This window comes from Prionailurus bengalensis, chromosome B1 (assembly GCF_016509475.1).
Source record: "Prionailurus bengalensis isolate Pbe53 chromosome B1, Fcat_Pben_1.1_paternal_pri, whole genome shotgun sequence".
NCBI classification, from domain to species: domain Eukaryota; kingdom Metazoa; phylum Chordata; class Mammalia; order Carnivora; family Felidae; genus Prionailurus; species Prionailurus bengalensis.
In genome coordinates, this window is record NC_057344.1 from 119,853,087 (window position 1) to 119,875,297 (window position 22,211).

General features: G+C 37.1%; 1 protein-coding gene across 2 annotated transcripts in view; it reads left to right on the top strand.

The window, feature by feature from the left end:
- Positions 1-385: 385 nt before the first annotated feature.
- SLC9B1 (solute carrier family 9 member B1) overlaps positions 386-22,211 on the top strand; it is a 75,516-nt gene continuing 53,690 nt past the window's right edge. Inside the window, exons 1-4 of one of the 2 annotated variants that reach the window (XM_043571474.1) lie at positions 386-513; positions 8,666-8,756; positions 21,008-21,097; positions 21,355-21,424. In XM_043571474.1, the coding sequence (XP_043427409.1) occupies positions 21,356-21,424 (69 nt within the window). In that variant the 5' untranslated portion in view covers positions 386-513; positions 8,666-8,756; positions 21,008-21,097; position 21,355. The remainder of the gene's footprint in view (positions 514-8,665; positions 8,757-21,007; positions 21,098-21,354; positions 21,425-22,211) is intronic. The other variant, XM_043571483.1, reaches the window with a different exon arrangement.

Consider the following 22,211-nt stretch of genomic DNA (forward strand, 5'->3'; position numbering starts at 1 on the left):
CCAGAGACTATTCTCTTTTACAAGTGTACTATATTTAAGTTGACTTAAGGGGACACTGATGTGAGTTGACAGGTCATTTCTGACACGTGCAGCCCCTGGCGCTGCTTTTTGGCTTAAGGACCCTGTGATGTCAACTCTATACCTGGACTTTGACAACGCAATAAGTCACCATTCACAAGAGACGTGGGAAGGAAAGGGTCGAATAGACTGAAAGCACACCACGCCGTCCCGGGAACCCCCAAACCCTAGCCTCCGCAGGCCAGAGCAGCGGGCAGGCCGCTTAAACGCGGGGCCTCCATTAGCCCCGCCCTGCTGCTGCCAGCCCCGCCCAGACCCCACCCAGACCCCGCCCCGCTGCCCTTGGCTGAGCCGGCGGCCATTAGTCTGGCCCCAGCACCCGCGCGGAGTTCAGGCCTTGGCGGCTTTTCCCCCAGAGTGGCGCGTGGTCTACGCGGCAGTTGCTGGGCGCCAGGACCGCTCCCGGGGTAGCGAGGGATGCTGAAGGAATTGTAGGTACGGTCCATTTTTCTCAACTCTCACCCTTTCCAGGTCCTTGGGCACTGGCCCCTCATCCCGCGCGGTCCTTCCCTTCCTGTAGGCCCGTGGAGCTCCTTTCCTCCCGCTTCAGGAGCAGACGTGGGCTCCTTTGTCAGAAGCTGGGGAAACAGCCACACACCTTTTTTCTCTCCTCCCCCGACTCGTTTCTTTACTCCCTCATCACACATCGCTGTCTTCTTTATTCTCTCCCTTCCTTCTCTGTTCCTCTCATTTTACAGATAACTCGCAAGTAAGAAAAAAGATCTGTCAGTCAAGACTGACTGCAAAATTAGTTTTATTAAGGGTAGACTGTTGTCCAAAGGGTGAATATGTGCAAATGAACTTTAACGTGCTCCTGTGACCGGACGTGTGTTCCAGGATTGGTAGCTTATCCTGGGAACGCTTTCCTCCCTAACCAACCCACCTCTCAGTTCCCCCTCCCCAGCCTGTTTCTGTTGGCTTTATTACACTGGACAAGCCCTTTAGCTCAATGCTTTTAAAGAGACTAAGAGCAACTGTTGTACAGGTACCATGTGTCCAGTATACAGCATTCAGGAGTTACAAGAGCTCTGCAGGCCCATACCAGGTCCCTGAAAAATTAGATCGAGAGGAGCAATTGACGTGGGTATTCCCTAATTCTCCATAAGCATAAATAAAATTGTAATTTGTGCAAGAGCAGTGTGGAAAGTTAACACTTGTTACTATCTCAGCTACAGAATTCATGACCCCAAAGGGTTTAGTCACTATGTGCCTATGAAGAGCGCATTCATATTTATTGCCTTCTGTGAATACCAAAATGTATATTAGCCATTTTTATCAGTTGGCTGTCTCTTGTCATGAGCTCCTGCCCGTTACCTAACAAGAGGGAAGAGGCAAGTGCAATAATAGTACCATCTAAAGTAACATGTTTATGGTACATCTCATGTTGTACATTATTTTCATATTTTCACTAAACAGATTTAATAGTACCTGGAGCTTAGTATAATACACATTCAGTAAATATTTGTTGAAGAGACGAATGGATGAGATCCTCAAGGAGCCATGCCTTATTCGTTTTTGTATTCCTTGGACCCAGAGCTAAGTCTAGCACTAGCAAGTCTGCAAATGTGAGAGATCAGATAGAGTGAGTGATTCACTCAGGAACAGGCATTCATTAAATATCTCTAGGAAATCTGTTTTGCCAGTTATTCTGAATACAATGGTAAGAAAGACTGGCAAGATTCCTATTCTCATGGAACTTAAGATTTAGTGAGCAAAGCAGCAAGATATGAATGAGGAAATTTTGGATAATGTTAAGTGTAGTCAAGAAGTAAAACAGTATGAAGTGAGAGAGACTGGGGAAGAGGTTGTCTTAGATTGATTGGTTAAGGAAGGGCTCTCTGAAGACCTGACGTGTGCTAACACCCCAGTGATCTAAAAAAAAAAACAAAAACAACCACAGAAATAGTAGGATCAAAGCATTGCAGTTAAATGGAATTCCAAATGCAAAAATCCTACAGTAGGAAAGAGCTTGACTCTTTCAAGGAACACCATAAAGACTGCTCTAGCTTCAATGTGGATTAAGTGGTACAACTTGACCTTGAAGAGATAGGTAGGGGCCAAATCATACAGGGCTTTGAATAGGTCATGAGGATCTACCCATAGAATAAGTTTGGAATTCATTTAAAGCCTGATGATAAACCAGCAGGAAGTTCTCCTGGAAGGGAGTAATATAATCTGATTTTCATTGAAAACAGATGTGTTCTGCCTGTTATGTGGTTAATCGATCATAGGGTTGGTGACAAGATTAGTAGCAGAAGATGATTGTGATCCAGGAAGGAATGACAATAGTTTGGGCTAAAGTAGTATAGAAGTGGATGGATATAAGGTATATTTGGGGCAGAACCTACAGATTTGGTGATGTTATGAATGTAGGGGGTGAGAAAAAAAAGAGAATCTCCTAGGTTTTTGTCTTGAATTTGAGTGGATGGTTGTGACATTTACCAAATGAAAAAGACTAAAGAAGAAAAAGTACATGTGTATGCGTGTGTGTGTGTTGATGTGCATTGAGAAGAGGTTGTTTTTATTTTATTCACCTAAATTTTGATCTATGCTTATTAGAAATCTAAAGTAAATCTGGTGTCTTGAGTTCTGTGTAAGGAACCAAAGATACAAAATTGAGGAACATCAGCATGTAGAAAAAACTATCTGGATAAAGTGTATTCATAGAGAGGATTCCAATGACTGGAGGTAAAGCAGAAGAAAAGAAGCAAACAAAGGAATTGGGTAAGGAGTAGCCAGTGAAGTAGGAAGAAAATCCAAAGAGTGCGGTGACTTAAAAGTCAAGACAACGAAGCACGCCAGTGCTATTGAAACACGTTGAAAAGTCAAATAAAGATATCTGATCATTGGATTTTGGCAACATGTAGTGGTTATGTGTCTTGACAGGGACAATGAAGAGAAAATGTAATGTGAAGAATAGATACACCACTATAGACATCTCAAGATACTTCAGGAAGAAGAGCTGAGAAATGTAGATAATAGAGGAGTATGTGGAGTCAAAGTAGAATTCTCAAAGATAAGGATACTTAAGTATGTTTCTAGGCTAATGGGAATTATTCAGCAAAGAAGAAAAAAATTATAGTGTATGAGAGAATGTGTATATTTTAGGAGTGAAGTCTTTGAGAAAACAAGAGGGAATGGGATCCAGGGAATATGTAGCAGTGTTGGCTCAGGAACATGAACATAAAATTTGTAGTAATAAGAAGAAAGGCAGTGAGTATAGGTAGAGATGCAGATAAATGAGTAGATTTAGTGATCTCAGGAAAGAGTTTCTGCCTGATAGTGATTCTCTTTTTCTCAATAAAATAGAAAGTCTGACGCAAGATCAGTAAGGAGAGAGAAGAAAGAATGTTTGGGTAGGAAGAGAAGGCATAAAATAGTCATTTTAGAGAATGGAAGAAAGTCATTTGTCTTAGTCTGTTTGGGCTGCTGTAACAAAATAGCATAGACTAGGTGGCTTATAAGCAATTTTATTTTTCATAGTTGTAGAGGCTGGGAAGTCTGAGATCAAGGTGCTGGAAGATTCAGTGTCTGGTGAGAGCCCTATTTCTGATTCATAGAAAGTCAAAAGGGATTAGAGAGCTCCCAAGAACTGTTATTAAGAGCACTAATCCCATTCCTAAGGTTTCTGTTCTCATGACATAATCATCTACCAAAGACCCCCTACCTCCTCATACCATCACATTGGAGGATAGGATTTCAACATATGAGTTGTGAGGGGACACAAATATTCATCTATAGCAATACTACAGAAGCATAGTAGCATAGCTAGGCAGGATCAAGTGCCCATTTGAGATTTGTAGCCTTGTAAGTGGGTAGCTGAGATAGGGTGGAGGAAAAGATCATAGGAACCAAGGAGATCAAGGAGCCATAAGACCATAAGGGTTGGCTTACCTGGATATTCTAGTGGCTAAGTGAGATCTTCAACCCACATATCCTGACTGCCCACTCAGTAGGTTACAGTTTTCCTGAAAAATAGCTCATAGCATTACTCTTTTGTGCCACCTATCCTTCCAGTTGACATAAAAAAATTAAAAAAAAAAAATTGTGATCTGATTTATTTTTTGATCCATATATCCAGATTCTAGATAGGCTGCTGCTTTTGTCTCTCTTATTCCTTTAATATTTAATTTTTTGGCTTGTTTTCTTTGTGAGTTTTTTTTTTAACCACTTCCATCAATATATGTTTATTAAATTACAAAAGCCTACCTCTTAAGTGGCAAAGTAAAGATGAAGGATAAAATTTGGAAATCCTGTTGCCTGTAGAGCTGGGATGACCAGTAATAGGGAAACCTGATTGATCTGTATTCACACTAATAATAATAATAATGATAATAATAGCACTGGGGTAGCCTTTTACATTTTGTGCTATGTTTTTATTTTCTTGTATCTCATTTGATTTTATAACTACCTTTTTCAGATGAGGAAACTGAGGCTCAAAGAGGTTAAGGGTCTTGACCAAGGCCACATACCGAGTAAGTGGCAGAATTATTAACCACAGTGTTCTGACAAAATCCCATGGTTGTTTTTTGTTTGCTTTTTGGGTTTTTGGGGGTTTTTTTTGTTTTTTTTTTTTACTATAGTGGTTTGTTTCTTTGCTTTTTACCCTCTATTATATCCAAAGTAATATCCAAAAAACAAAAAACTCTGCTAGGTAGAAAGTAATGGCTGGCTAGAGGCCTTTTACAGTTTAAAAACTTTTTGTTTGTGTTTAAAATTCAGCAGTTAATGAGATTAGATAATTACCTGCCATCTACTGTGTTAGGTAGAGAACTCAGAAGTGATTACAAAATCAGCACTGATTTAATCCAGTAGGGAAATGGATGGAAATGCAAGTCACCAAGTAGCATTTCTTGGGCCCTTTCCAACATATTATATATGCTTCCACAATACCCTATATTGACTAAATTCTATATACAAAGGAAAATGAATACAGTACCAGTTATATGATGGGCTCTTGCTGAATATTTGTCAAATAAAAGCATGATGATAGTTAAACCAGTAATTATAAATATAATATAATAATATAATTATAATAGTTAAACCAGTATTTATAATTATAATTAAAATAGTTAAATCAATAATTGCTTCCACAATACCCGGTATTGACTAAATTTTATATACAAAGGAAAATGAATACAGTACCAGTTATATGGTGGGCTCTTGCTGAATATTTGTCAAATAAAAAATGATGAGAGTTAAACCAGTAATTATAATAGTGGGATACAGGCTGTGATAAGGGATGGATGCTATGATAAGGATGCATCCTAGAGGAACTTCTAAATGAAGAACTTCTAAACTGATACAGAGTTAGTTGTGCAAAAAACAGGGGTTTAGGGTTGGAAGACAGCATACAGAATGTATAGTCTCAGAGATATGAGGCTTGGCAAGTTTTAAGAACTAAAATAGCATGGCTGAAGTTTAAAAAAGGAGGAGATAGACAGGGACAAGGTTAGCCCTTATTAAAGGGAGCTCTGTAAGATGAGTTTAAGGAGCTTGGACTTTTTTCTTCTATGGGAAGCCATTGAGGAATGTTAGGCAGGAAGTTGCCGTAATCATGCTACATTTTAGTTTATGCTGCATTGTGGAGATTACAAGCAGAGGACCAAGACTGGACGTGGGGAGAACAGTTGGAAGGCCGTTACAGGGCATATGTGGAAAAGTGCTTATGGCCTGGGCTGGCACAGTGGCAATTTATACTGAGAGAAAGTGGACAAAATTTTCAATTATTTAGGAGCTTGTATTAACATGATTTAGTAACTCACTGAATGTCAGTAGGGAAAGAGAAGGAATGAGTCCTCAGTTTCTAATTTCAGCAAGTAGGTGGATGGTGGTTTCATTCTCTGAGATAGGAAATTCTCTGAAGAAGGAATAGATTTAGTGGGGGAAGCTCTTGAGTTCAGTTGTACATATATTGAGATTAAGATGCTTATAAAGACCATGAAGTAGAGATATCCAATAAGTTGTTAAATACACTACTTAGAATCTCAACAGAGCTTCTCTAGGCCAGACTCATCAGCATATTGGTCATAATTGGAGCCATGAGAGTAAAAGAAGTCTCTTAAGAAATGTATATAGAGTGAGAAGAGGGCATAGGGAAGAATGCTAAGGAACCCCAACTTTCAAAGGATGGGTAGATGAAAAGAAGACCAAGGACAACCAGAGAGAGAGAATGAAGGTAGAACAAGTGACAAAGTGATGTAAGAATTCAAAAAGGGAAGGTGACTTCTAGTTTTGTGCTGTACCTTGCAGGAAGTTCTATTGGAATGACCCTTAAGCAATAGGTATCATTTACAAAGAAGAAATGCAGTGGGAAGGTATTCCAAGCAAAGAAAACAAAAATGCACGGGAGAACAATTAGTAGTTCAGTATGACTGAAATGTAGGGTCAAGAGGACTAGAGAGAAAGCCATGATGGTTTGATGCCATTTTGTGGAAAACCATGGATTCTGGGTAAGTTGTTGGTAACTTTATTATTTGGTGAGAAAAACCATTGTAGTGGGGCTAACAAAAAGTTAAGGATATAAATCATGCTCTGAACCCTGGAATACCTTACTATTTTATTGTGGAAACAAGATCTAGGCATCTGAAGAGAATAAAAATTCAAGATAACATCTGATTACTGAGAACAAACACTAACTCCCATAGGAATTTTAACAGTGGCAAAGTCAATTTGAATTGGAGTACTAGTTTAGCCCAGATTTGTATTGTCCTGATTAAATAATATTCCAGCTAGTCATTATCTTTAAAAAAAAAAAAAAAGCCAAGCAAAAAAACCCTGATCTAATTTGAATGCTCTGTATAAAGAATATTCTCCTTGTGGATATAGCTTTCAAATTCATCTGTTTGGAAAGGCTTATATTATAGTTTTTACTTAATGGTCTTTGATGTACAGTCACAAAGACTTCTTTGTATGAAGGACAACACAAGTTCCAAAGATCCTAAAGCAATACATATAAGCAGATAATGATGCTTATGTTTTACCAAACATTCATGTAATAAATACACATTAAATGACCATTATATGTCAGTAATGCATAGTGGCTCGGAGCATGGACTACATATTGAAACACACATGAATTCAAATCCCAGCTCTGCTTTCAATGGAAGGAAACAAGTTGCAATCTCACTTAGAATAGTTTATACTTACCTCTGTAAGTATTCTGATTTTTGAAAGAAATTCCAGTTATGTATCCAATTTTAACACTACTATCAAACTTAATTGTTATTTCTTAAATCTTCTGGGGAGAGAGATGAGAAATGATTTTAAAGTATGTAGCTAAACCACCGTGTGAATTATCCATATTTAAGGACTATTCTTTGGCCATAAATTTTGCTGAATGATATATGATATATTCACTAGATGTCGCCATTGCACAACATTGCTTCAAAATGATGAACCCAAAGAACAGTGTATAGTAACAAGATCACACACCAGAGAAAGACAATTAATTTCTGTTATGTGATATACATACATACACACACACATACATACATGATATTTATATAAGATGTGTAATTCCCAAGCAACATGTGTTGGTATTCTTTCACACCGTTTCTTAGTAGGTCCATAAGAGAATAGAAAGCAAAAAAGAAAATTGATAAAGACCTTAGATCATCTAACATCTTTCGTCTCTACCTCATTTTATAAATTTGAAAATGAGGTACAGGGAGATGAAGTGACAAGAAATTTACTCAATGCTATGTGGCAGATTAAAAGCAGGAAGCTTAGAATTCCCAATTCTATAATACAACACTGTTTCTGTTACTAATATTTACAGTCAAAGAAACATTCTAATAAAACTAGAACCTCTAAATCCATCAAAATTTTCCACTGCTCTTTTTTTTTTAATTTGTGTGTGTGTGTGTGTTTTTAAGTTTATTTATTTACTTTGAGATAGTGAGAGAGAGAGAGAGAGCACATGAGTGGGAAGGGGCAGAAAGAGAAGGAGAGAGAGAATCCTAAGCAGTCTCTGCACTGTCAGTACAGAACCCAATGCAGAGCTTGAACTCAGAAAGTGAGATCATGACCTGAGCCAAAATCAAGAGTCAGACACTTAACCAACTGAGAAACCCAGGCACCCCAAATTTTCCACTACTTTAAAAGCAAAGTTTAGCAACATGACAACAGTTCCTATTTATAATAAAAATTATTAATTGATTACCATAGCTTTTGTTATGAACTATACAAATATCTTACTTTATCCCTATGATAGCAAGATATGTGGTACATATTTATTTATTTCTGCCTTATTCCAAATGAGATTTTTAAGAACCTTATTGAAATAAATAATAGCCTAAAAGTTTAAAAAGATATTGAGGTGATCATAAATATAAGATACTAAAATATAAACTACTTTGAAGTCTTCGGTTTGTTAGTGTACAAAAAGCATGCCCTGATGTCTAGTAAAATCAAATTTTATGGACTTGTCTCAAATTTTATTCTGCTTTCTCTAGCTGTAAGTGTAAAGTAAGAAAAGTAGATAGTACTATGCTCATTAAAAGATGACAAGATACTATAATTTCCCCAAGATCGTACAACTAGTGTATTTCTGATTTCAAAGCCCTCATTCTTTCCATTATGCCAGCTATCCAGACGTATAATGAGAGGACTCGTGCCAGAATACAGTCACTGTAATCCTTAGACACCTGGATTACAATTACTTCTGATTTATACAGGTAGGCTTTTGCTTATATCAAATTTATTTCACATAATTGCACAGAGCTGTTGACCAGATTTTTTCTGTCAAGAAATTGACTCCTAAGAATGTTATTAGGAGAACTACATTTTAAATTATAAAATTTGTATTATATTAAGGAAATCAACTTTTGAAAATTTGATTATGTAATAGATAAAGAGGTCCTAGGGGAAGCAAGAAGTCCAAAGGAAAATAGAAGGAGATATCTAGATCAAAGAGGAAAGGAGATAAGCACAGTGTCAAAAAAAAAAAAAAAAAAAAAAGAAGAGGGCAATAGGGAGAGAGCTAAGGGTTAAATACCCTGCCTAGCCTGCTTCTGATCCCTATATTACTTGAGTATCTGGATTTTCTTCCTTACCTTCCTTCATTTTTGTATCAAAAATCTATCCTAGCCAGGTCCTACCTAGTTCTTCAAAACTTCTACTCTTTAGTCTTTTTCTATAGGAACAGAACCTTTTACTAAGTTGTCCTGTTGATTTCCTGCCTGTCTTTGCAGCATAATCATTAAGGATCTTTGTCATTCTATAATTTGCTTCCTTTTTCATAACATATTTGTAAAGCCTATTCTTGGTGTTGGACATCTTACTCTTCTACAAAAGATGCCTTTTTTTGTTAACACGCAGAAATATTTTTGGTTTTGTTGTCATTTTGAATATCTGGCATTTAAAATTCTCAGTTCACTCAGTATTTATTGCACACATATTTCTTGAGGGCCTACCATGTGGTAGGCACTATGTAGATCAAGGGTAAAACCAGATATTGTCCCTCTCTCTTGTGGAGCATATAGCCTTCCAGTTCCCTCCAAGATGTAATAGGTCTACAGCAACCTCTTTTTTTTACTGCTCACAATAAAAAAACTCTGGACAAAATGTGAAGAGCAACTACCTGAGATCGAAAAGTAAACAAAAGGAGGTGGATTGTGGAGAGTCAAAACCACACGGTGAATTTCTTTTGCTCTTGCAGCTTTGACCTGAAGACAGGCTTCAGTGATAAAACCATGCAAGGACAGCACAGAAGGTTAAAAGTACAATAGGAAACCTATTTTTATGGCCTGAAGATCTGGGAAAACGGACTCTATCATTTGAAGAGAATGTGAAGAATCCTTGTTGTTGTTGTTGTTTTCCTTTTGTGGTTTTTTTCCCAAGGGCAGGCCCTATTTATGACATTATGGGCAGCTATAACTCAGAGGAAAAAAACCCATCTTCTGACCAGAGAAACCAGGAAAAGAGACTTTGAGAGATATAGCAGGGTACAGATTTAGGAGAGGGAAAAGCTGGAGAATGAGGTTCCTTAGTTCTGTATATGAACGCAACAAGATGCCTTGGGTCACCTCCAGCTGTGCATGCAGGAGACAGGCCTAAAGCAGCATTGCAAGGGCTTTAAGAACTAAAGTAAGATAAAGAATTTTTAATTTAAAATAAATATGGAGGGAAAAAACACTGCCCAAGTCACAGAATAACCCCTGAGTGATTCATGCTGAAACACACCAAAAACCGCAAAGCAAAGGCTTTGAAAACAAATGAGATTGGAACCAGTGCCCACAGAAAGTAAGAGAGAGCTTATGATCTGCACCGAAACAAGTTGATTACCTACTGAGACAAACAAATTTAAATATTTTTCATAGGATTTTAACAGGACCCAGAGTCTACACAGCAAAATGTCAAGGATATACTCCAAAAGTACTTGACATATGAAGAACTAGGAAATGAATGTCTTACGAGAAAAGAAAATCAATAGATGCCAATCCAAAATGACACAGATATTGGAATTATCAGACAGAGGTTAAAGCAGCTATTATTATAACTGTTTCGTTGTGGTAAACTATGATTGTAATGAATGGGAAGATACACATTAATAGCAGAAAAATAGAAACTAAAGAAACAAAAAGTTTCAAACTAAAAAATACAGTATCTGAAATAAAAATTAACTGGATAGACTCAACAGCAGAATGGAAATGAATGAGGGAAAATCAGTGAACTTGATAGATAAATAGAAACTATCTTATCTGAGGAACAGAATGGGATAAGGAGATTGAAAAATAAAATGAACAGAAAATTGAAAAATAAAATGGGCACTATTATGGAGTCTATAGCCTAATGAGGCTAACACATTAAACAATCACTAATGGATACACAATTACAAACTGAGATAAATGTTCTGAAGAAAATGATCAAGATACTGTAAGAGCATATAATAACTGGACCTGACTTAGCTAGGGGCAGAGGTGATATCATAAATATTTCTCTGAGGATGTGTTCCTTGAGCTGAAGGATGAAAAGGAGTTAACCAAATGAAAGGGAGATTGGTGGTAGAGAGTGTTTCAAATTAGAGAGAAAAGTAAGTGTTAAGGCCCTACAGAAGGAACCTAGAAATTTCAGGGAACTGAAAAAAACAGAGTGGCTAAGAGTGGGGGAAAAATGGATGGGCAATGGTATGAATTAGGCTAGAGAGGGAGCCAGGGACCACATTGTGCAGAATCCTATAGGTCATTGCAATGGACTGAATGTGTCTCTCCCCAAATTCATATATTGAAACTTTTTTAAAGTTTATTTATTTTTGGAGAGAGAGAGCATGTGAGCAGGGTAGGGACAGAAAGAGGGAGAGGGAGAATCCCAAGCAGGTTCCTTGCTGTGAGCACAGAGCCCTAATCAAGGCTTGATCTTACGAACCATGAGGTCATGAACTGAGCCAAAATCAAAAATTGGATGCTTAACCAACTGAGCCAGCCAGATGTGCCCATATATTGAAATCTTAACCCTCAATGTGATAGTATGAGGAGATGGGACCTTTGGAAGTTCCATGAAAGTAGATTCCTTATAAAGGGATTAATACCCTTGTGAAAACAACCCCAGGGAGCTCTCTGCCTCACGTTTTGCCATGGGAGGATATAACAGAAGTTGGCAGTCTGTTACCTGGAAGAAGACTTTCCACCCTACTTGCTCAGACCCTGATTTTGGATGTGCAACCTCCAGAATTGTGAGGAATAAATTTCTGTTATTTAAAAGCCACCCAGTCTGTGGTGCTTTGTTGTGGTAATCTGAACTAAGACAATCGTGTTAAATATTTTTATCTATATCCTAAAGCCAGTGAACTGGTAGAGGATTGAGAGACAGAAACTTCAGGATTCCCAACTTTTAGCAATTGAGGATGATCCTGTAAAGGAGACAGGGAAGGAATAAGAAGAAAGGTATGGGGGCGGGGAGGGGGGATATAAGAGAGTGGTTTAACAAGAACCAAAAGAAGAGTGTTTTATCATGTCATGTGGTCACTTGGAGATTACTAATGATTTTTGCTAGAACTGTTTTTTTGGAGTGAAAGGAGTAGAATCTTCAACTAGAGAACAATGAGGGGTGAGTAGTTCATGGAGAAAAAAAGACTGAGAACTGCTGACTCTCCAAAAAGTTTATTGGTAAAGGAACAGAGACAGACGGGACAGTAACTAAATGGGCAGATGGGTTTCTGGGAAACTTTTATTAAGATGAACTCATTTAAAAGTCATTGGGAAGGATCTGGTTAAAAGGAAGTACAAGGGGAGGGATTGTTGGTACAGGCAGAGAAGGATCATTGATAGTATAAAATTCTTGAGAATATAGGAAGGAATATAATCTAAAATGCACATGCTCTGATTGCCTTAGGAGGAGGGAGACTTCCTTTAAGAAGAGAGGAAGCTAGATTTATATATGGAAATTGGAGGTAAGGTTGTCTACTGAGAATTAAGGGGAATATGTGGAGGATCTATGGTTTGAGAAGAGTGGAAAAGGTTTGGAATAGTCGTTGGGGAAAATGAGTTGACAGAATGTATATGTTGGGTTTGGTACATCCTGATGTTAAAGATTAATTGGTAGGGATGAAGCAAATGCAATTGAACAAGCAAACTGAAAGAAGATAAGGTAATATTTTTAGAAGTAGATGTTTGAATTAGTGATTATTGATTATAGAACATTTCAGATTATGGAAGGGTCTAGTATGGCCTTTCCTTTATTGGAAAGGAAGTAAAGAACTGAGGAACCAAGGTAGTAGCTGAATTATCCAAGTGTATGTTTAAGACTCACAAGCATTACAAATTTGAGGTGCTCATGCTTTTGGTGAATAATGGGAAGGGACCAAGATGAGGTCAGTAAATTACAGAGATTAGAAGAGAGAGAAGGTGGTGTTGTCAAATTACACAAGCTTCAAAGCAGCAAGGTTTTTAAAATTAATGTTTAGTGGGGCACCTGAGTGGCTCAGTCAGTTGAGTGTCCGACTTTGGCTCAGGTCGTGATCTCTCAGTTCATGAGTTCGAGGCCCACATCAGGCTCTGTGCTGACAGCTCGGAGCCTGGAGCCTGCTTCGGATTCTGTGTCTCCCTCTCTCTCTGCCCCTCTCCCGCTCATGCTCTGTCTGTCTCTCTCTCTCTCAAAAATAAATAAACATTTTTAAAAAATTTTTTAATAATAATGTTTAGAAATAGCAGTAGGGTGTCAGAAAGAATGGTAGTAAATAAACAGATATTATGTAAGAGAACCATAGGGGAAGAAGTGTCCTTAAGGGAAGTGCTTGGTTTCAGATAGAACACAGAATTTGAGAAAATGCTCTGAAAATAGGTTGAAAATGTAAGAGGCTGAGAGTTTGATAATAGTCTAGCAGAAGTTCCAGAGTACTCAGTGAAGGGGCTTGGGAGGTGAGGGGCATGTAGAGGGCAGGATGACAGGCAATGAGATGATGGCTAGGGATTGTAACACTTTTATAAATTGATTTCCTATGAGCTATTTCTAAATAATGTTAGCCTTCTGTTACTATTCTTTTAAATATTTATTTACTTGAGAGAAAGAGAGAGAATCCCAAGCAAGTTCTGCACTGTCAGTACAGAGCCCCACGCAGAATCCAATCTCATGAACTGTGAGATTATGACCTGAGCCAAAATCAAGAGTCAGAAACTTAACTGACTGAGCCACCCAGGAGCCCCTATAACTTACTCATTATGCTCTATTTTGAAGTTTTTCTAGGGCCCTTATTTTTAATAGTTTCTTTTTTAAAATGGAAAAGCCAAAAAGTTAGATATATGATAGATTTTTCTTCTCTCTTTTTGAAAATGGATTTATTATGGCCATTTCCTTGTGAAAATTTTCATCTGTGTATAGCACAGTTTCTGGCATATTATAGGAACTTTAATTTTTAAAGTGTAGGCTCTGCAGAAATAAACAACATAGAATACAAAACACAGTAGAACAGATGAATGAAACCAAGAGTTGGTTTTTTGAAAAAATAAACAAAATTGATAAACCTCTAGCCAGGCTTCTCAAAAAAAAGACAGAGGACGTAAATAGATAAAATCACAAATTAAAATGGATTTATTACAACCAACCCCTCAGAAATACAAGCAATTATCAGGGAATACTATGAAAAATTATATGCCAGCAAACTGGACAACCTGGAAGAAATGGACAAATTCCTAAACACCCACACACTACCAAAACTCAAACAGGAAGAAATAGAAAATTTGAACAGACCCATAACTAGTGAGGAAATTGAATCAGTCATCAAAAATCTCCCAACAAATAAGAGTCCTGGACCAGATGGATTCCCAGGGGAATTCTACCAGACATTTAAAGCAGAGTTAATACCTATTCTTCTCAAGCTGTTGCAAAAAATAGAAAGGGAAAGAAAACTTCTGGACTCATTCTATGAAGTCAGTATTACTTTTATTCCTAAACCACACAGAGACCCAGCAAAAAAAGAGAACTACAGGCTAATATCCCTGATGAATGTGGATGCAAAAATTCTCAACAAGATACTAACAAATCAAATTCAACAGCCTATGAAAAGAATTATTCACCATGATCAAGTGGGATTCATTCCTGGGCTGCAGGGTTGGTTCAATATTCTCAAATCAATCAATGTGATACATCACATTAATAAAAGAAAAGATTAAGAACCATATGATCCTGTCAATAGATTCAGGAAAAGCATTTGACAAAATACATCATCCTTTCTCAATGAAAACCCTCAAGAAAGTCGGGATAGAGGGAACATACTTGAACATTATAGAAGCCATTTATGAAAAGCCCACAGCTAATATCATCCTTAATGGGGAAACACTGAGAGCTATCCCCCTGAGATGAGGAACACGACAGGGATGTCCACTCTCACCACTGTCGTTTAACATAGTGTTGGAAGTCCTAGTATTAGCAATCAGATAACAAAATGAAATCAAAGGCATCAAAATTGGCAAAGATAAAGTCAAACTTTCACTTTTCACAGATGACATGTTACACGACATGGAAAACCCGACAGACTCCACCAAAAGTCTGCTAGAACTGATACATGAATTCAGCAAAGTTGCAGGGTACAGAATTAATGTACAGACATCAGTTGCATTTTTACACACCAATAATGAAGCAATAGAAAGAGAAATAAAGAAACTGATCTCATTTACAGTTGCACCAAGAACCATAAAATACCTAGGAATAAACCTAACCAAAGATGTAAAAGATCTATATGCTGAAAACTACAGAAAGCTTATGAAGGAAATTGAAGAAGATACAAAGAAATGGAAAAACATTCCATGCTCATGGATTGGAAGAATAAATATTGTTAAAATGTCAATACTACCCAAAGCAATCTACACATTCAATGCAATCCCACTCAAAATTGCACAAGCATTCTTCTCAAAGCTAGAACAAACAATCCTAAAATTTGTATGGAACCACAAAACACCCCAAATAGCCAAAATAATACTGAAGAAGAAAACCAAAGTGGGAGGCATAACAATCCCAGACCTTAGCCTCTACTACAAAGCTGTGATCATCAATATAGTATGGTATTGGCATAAAAACAGACACATAGACCAATGGAATAGAACACAGACCCTAGAATTGGGCCCTCAAATGTATGGCCAACTAATCTTTGACAAAACTGGAATGAGTATCCAATGGAAAAAAGACAGCCTCTTTAACAAATGGTGCTGGGAGAACTGGACAGCAACATGCAGAAGAATGACACTAGACCACTTTCTTACACCATACACAAAAATAAACTCAAAATGGATGAAGGACCTGAATGTGAGACAGGAAACCATCAAAACCCTAGAGGAGAAAGCAGGAAAAAACCTCTTTGACCTTAGCCACAGCAATTTCTTACTTGACACATCCCCAAAGGCAAGGGAATTAAAAGCAAAAATGAACTATTGGGACCTCATCAAGATAAAAACCTTCTGCACCGCAAAAGAAACAATCAGCACAACTAAAAGGCAACCAACAGAATGGGAAAAGATATTTGCAAATGACATATTGGACAAAGCATTAGTATCTAAAATCTGTAAAGAACTCACAAAAGTCCACACCCAAAAAACAAATAATCCAGTGAAGAAATGGGCAGAAGACATGAATAGACACTTCTCTAAAGAAGACATCAGGTGGCCACAGACACGTGAAAAGATGCTCAACAACAATCATCATCAGGGAAATACAAATCAAAGCTACACTGAGATATCACCTCACACCAGTCAGAGTGGCTAAAATGAACAAATCAGGAGACTATAGATGCTGGTGAGGATGTGGAGAAATGGGAACCCTCTTGCACTATTGGTGGGAATGCAAACTGGTGCAGCCACTCTGGAAAATAGTGTGGAGGTTCCTCAAAAAATTAAAAATAGAACTACCCTATGACCCAGCAATAGCACTGCTAGGAATTTACCCAAGGATACAGGAGTACTGATGCATAGGGGCACATGTACCCGAATATTTATAGCAGCACTTTCGACAATAGCCAAATTATGGAAAGAGCCTAAATGTCCATCAACTGATGAGTGGATAAAGAAATTGTGGTTTATATACACAATGGAATACTAATTGGCAATGAGAAAGAATGAAATCTGGCCATTTGCAGCAACATGGATGGAACTGGAGGGTATTATGCTAAGTGAACTAAGTCAGGCCAAAGAAAGACAGATACCATATGTTTTCACTTATATGTGGATCTTGAGAAACTTAACAGAAGACCATGGGGGAGGGGGAAGGGAAGGGGCAAAGGGGGAAAAAGTTACAGAGAGGGAGGGAGGCAAGCCATAAAAGACTCTTAAATACTGAAAACAAACTGAGGGTTGATGGGGGGTGGGGGAGAGGGGGAAGTGGGTGATGGGCATTGAGGACGGCACTTGTCACGATGAGCACTGGGTGTTATATGGAAACCAATTTTACAATAAATTATATTAAAAAAAAAAAAGAGTGTTGGCTCTGGAACCAGCTGCCTGATTCTGGCCCCACCTAACTCCTTATTTATAGCTATGTCACCGTGGAGAAGTTTATTCAGCTATTCTGGGATAGTAAAGCAAGAACAAAAGGAGTAAACCAAAGGGGAAGTGGTAAGGTATCCTGATCTGTGGAAAATATGTGAGGCTACCATAATTTGGGGAGTACATCATCTATAGCAAAATTCTTAGAGAACTATTCCTCAGAAATTGGGACACATTGAGATAAAAACTGAAAGTTGCAAAGCTGTCTCAACCAAGCTCAGTGTCTGATTTGCTTAGTGATTAACACTGTCCCCACTCCACATATTTCTGTCTGGAGGAAGATATTATCTAGAGACTGAATTTTTATACACAATGTCAAGTTTTCAATACAAATTATTAGCCATGCTAGCTATTAGACAATACTATATGACTACCAGCCAAGATAGAAAATTGAAAATAGGAACAGATTCAAAGGTGACTCAGAATTTTTAGTTAGCAGTTAGCAAACAAAGGTGTTAAAATGACTATGACTGCAAGAACTAGAACTATAAAACTCTTAAAATATGGGAGTAAACTTCATGATATTGAATTTGGCAATGGTTTCTTGGATAAAATAGCCAAAACACAGGCAATAAAAGAAAGAGAGAAATTGGACTGCATCAAAATTAAAAACTTTTGTGTGTTGAAAAACACCATTAACAGAGAGAAAAGGCAACCCACAGTGACAAAATATTTGTAAATAATGTATCAGGTAAGTGATTAATACACAGAATATATTTAAAAAACCCTCACAACTTGAAAACAAAAAATAAATAACCCAATTAAAAACTGGGCAAAGACTAGAACAGATCTTTTCCAAAGAAGATATATAAATGGTCAATAAGCACATGAAAGATGCTCAGTAATCATTAGGAGAATGGAAATGAAAACCACAATGAGACACCATTTCAAACCCATTAAGATGGCTATTATCAAAAAACAGCATAACAGGTGCTGACAAATATATATAGAAATTGGAACCTTTGTGCATTGCTGGTATGAATATAAGATGGTATAGCCATAGTCACTGTGGAAAACAGTATGGCAGTTCCTCGAAAAAGGAAACAATTACCATATGATCTAGCAGCTTTCAGGCAGAGACTTGAACAGATATTTGCACACCCATGTTCTTAGCATTGTTCACAATAGCCAAAGGGTAGAAACAACACAAATATGCATAAGTGAATGAATGAATAAACAAAATGTGATATATACATCCAATGGGATGTTTTTCATCCATAAAGAGGAAGGAAATTCTGATACATGATACAAAATGGATGAATTTTGAAGACCTTATGCTAAGTGAAATAAACCAGATGCAAAAGGACAAATATTGTGAATCCATTTATTGGAGGTACTTGAGGTAGTCTAATTCATAGAGATGAAAAGTAGAATGTGGTTGCCAGGGGATTAGGAGAAAAGACAATGGGGAGTTGGATGCAGAATTTCAGTTTGGAATGATGAAAAAGTTCTGGAGATGGATAGTGGTGATGGTTGCTTAATAATGTGAATGTACTTAATGCCAGTGAACTGTCTACTTTAAAATGGTAAAGTTTTGTTATGTATATTTTACCACAATGAAAAAAAATTAACAACTATGATTAATATCAGCCAAAGACATATCATCTTCAAAGGAACCATAGTAAGAATGACAGTTAAATTCTCAACAGAAGTTATGGGAGCCAGAATACAGGGGAACATCTTTAAAATTCTTAAAGAAAATAACTTCTAATATGGAATTCTGTATTCAGTGAGAATCCCTTTCAAAAGTGAAGGTGAAATACATTTAAGGTAAACAAATAATGAAGGAATTTATTACCAACAGATCTATGTTAAAACAAATACAGACAATACCAAGGTCAGCAAGGATATAAAACAACTGTAAATACAGGTTTCAACCAGTGCAATAAAGAAAGAAAAAAATTGGTGAGTTCTTTATAGATTTTGGATACTAGCCCTAGTACTGCTAGGAATTTACCCAAGGGATACAGGATTGCTGATGCATAGGGACTTGTACCCCAATGTTTATAGCAGCACTTTCAACAATAGCTAAATTATGGAAAGAGCCTAAATGTCCATCAACTTATGAATGGATAAAGAAATTGTGGTTTATGTATACAATGGAATACTACTTGGCAATGAGAAAGAATGAAATATGGCCTTTTGTAGGAACGTGGATGGAACTGGAGAGTGTTATGCTAAGTGAAATAAGTCATACAGAGAAAGACAGATACCACATGTTTTCACTCTTACATGGATCCTGAGAAACTTAACAGAAGACCATGGGGGAGCGGAAGGGGGGGAAAAAAGTTCAAGAGGGAGGGAAGCAAACCATAAGAGACTCTTAAAAACTGAGAATAAACTGAGGGTTGATGGGGGGAGGGCAAAGTGGGTGATGGGCATTGAGGAGGGCACCTGTTGGGATGAGCACTGGGTGTTGTATGGAAACCAATTTGACAATAAATTTCATATTAAAAACAAAAAAACAAAAAGGCTTAATGGGTTAAGGCTCCGACTCTTGATTTCAGCTCAAGTCATGATCTCATGGTTCGTGAGATCAAGCCCCGCTTCACCCTCTGTGCTGATAGTACCGAGCCTGCTTAAGATTCTCTCTCTCTCCCCTTCTCTCTGCCCCTTCACTGCTCGTGCTTTCTCTCTCTCAAAATAAATAAATAAACTTTTAAAAAAATGTATAAAATTGAGAAAGGAAGAAATTAAAAGATATTTGCTGATGACATGCTTGTATAGTTAGAAAATCCAAAAGAATATACAGACTATTAGAATAAAGTGAATTTATTAAGGTCTAGGTTCAAGGTAAATAAATAAAAATTAGTTGTATTTCTGTATACCAGCAAAAAACAAGCAACAGGTTTTTTTTAATGGTACTGTTTTTGGTACATCTCAAAAAACATCATTACCTAGAAATAAGCCTATGTAGGAATAAGTCTAATGAAAGATATGTAAGACCTTTACACTGAAAACTACAAATATTAAGGTAAACTAAAGAAAATCTAAATAAATGGAGAGATGTATACAATTTGTAAGTATTACAAAACTCAATATTGTTAAGATGTCAGTTCTCCCCAAATTGATCTACAGAATCAATGCAATTTTAGTCAAAATTCTACCAGATATAGAGAGTGTGTATGTGTATGTGTATAAATGTACAACTTCATTCTAAAATTTATGTGGAGGGGCACCTGGGTGGCTCAGTAGATTGAGTACCAAACTTTTGATTTCAGCTCGGGTCCTGATCCCAGGGCAGTGGGATCCAGCCCCATATCAGGCTCCCCACTGAGCATGAAGCCTGCTTAAGGTTCTCTCTCCACTGCTCCTCCAAAATACATACATACATACATACATACATACATAAATTAATTTTTTTAAAAAATTAAATAAAATTTAGGGGCGCCTGGGTGGCGCAGTCGGTTAAGCGTCCGACTTCAGCCAGGTCACGATCTCGCGGTCCGAGAGTTCGAGCCCCGCGTCAGGCTCTGGGCTGATGGCTCAGAGCCTGGAGCCTGTTTCCGATTCTGTGTCTCCCTCTCTCTCTGCCCCTCCCCCGTTCATGCTCTGTCTCTCTCTGTCGCAAAAATAAATAAACGTTGAAAAAAAAATTAAAAAAAAAAATTAAATAAAATTTATGTGGAAACACAAAGAGACAAAGAGTCAATCCTACTCTGAAGGAGAACAAAGCTAGAGAGCTTACACCACCAGATAACAATTCCTATTATACAAGTACTAGTGTAGTGTTGGCATAAGGATAGAGAAATAGACTGGTGGAACAGAACAGAATCCAAAAATAAATTCACATATATGTGGTCACCTGATTTACAACAAAGGTGACACTGGAATGCAATGGGTAAAGGATGATCTTTCAAATGGACCACATATAAAGACAGTATGTATCAGTAACTTATAGATGTAAGTATTAATGTAGTTGATCATATTTTAAAAACTTTTGTACTCTCTTCTGACAGGAATGTAATTGAACATAGAGTAAATCAATGGTGGAAACTATTTCAGTGCATAAAATAAAGAACTGAGTTTTCTGATGTATTGCTCTTAAGGTATGACCCAACATTATGAACCACTGAGAAGTTTTAAATTTCTGTGTGATAAATAAGTTTTTAAAACTTATGCACGTGATTTTGCTTAATAACTTTACAATGAATATTTGGATCTGTCTTAGCTATAAAGGTATTTGACTTGACTGTGATACAACTTTATGATAAAAAATCATTAAAATATTAATCCCACTTAACCATGTTTGTTTCAGATGGATTTATAGTACTTTTTTTCAAATTATTTTTCTTTTAAATATTAGCATGTACATCACAGAACCACAAAATGAACATTTGGAGGATAAAAACACCCCATCATCTACAACTCCTCAGGTGAAAACCTAAAACTATTTTGTAATATAAGACATAAAAATCAATCTTATCTTAGATTTTATTTTTAAAGTTTACTTATTAACTTTCTATTATATGTCTGGTTAAAAAATGAGAAGTGGTCATTTAAAAATAATTTAAAAGATTTTTTAATCTTTATTTATTTTGGAGAGACAGAGACAGAGTGAAAGCGGAGGAGGGGCAGAGAGAGAGGTAGACACATAATCTGAAGCAGGCTCCAAGCTCTGAGCTGTCAGCACAGAGCCCGATGTGGGGCTCGAACTCACGGACCGTGAGATCATGACCTGAGACGAAGTTGGACGCTTAACCGACAAAGCCACCCAAGCACCCCTGAAAATAACTAATTTAAGTCCTAAGAAATGAGCAAAATGAACGAAAAGATGGAAAGGGGTGACTAAAGATTATTTGGGGGCTAAAAAAGGCAGGCTTTAGGAATAATGGAAATATGGTTTATTATTTTTTGCCATGTCTAGGAAAAACTCAGTAATTTAAACTACAAGAGGTAAAGACAAATCTAAATTAACTAAACCACTGTTCTGTATATTTGAAGAGAACCAAGTTTTTATTTTCCCAAGTGTATAGAGTAAGTAATAGACGTTTTGTTGGTCTAGTTTTACTACATAATAATTGCTCACAATTAGAACTATAAATTATTTACTTTTTAAAAATTGCTTACTTTAAAAATTTTTTTTTTCAATGTTTATTTATTTTTGGGACAGAGAGAGACAGAGCATGAACGGGGGAGGGGCAGAGAGAGAGGGAGACACAG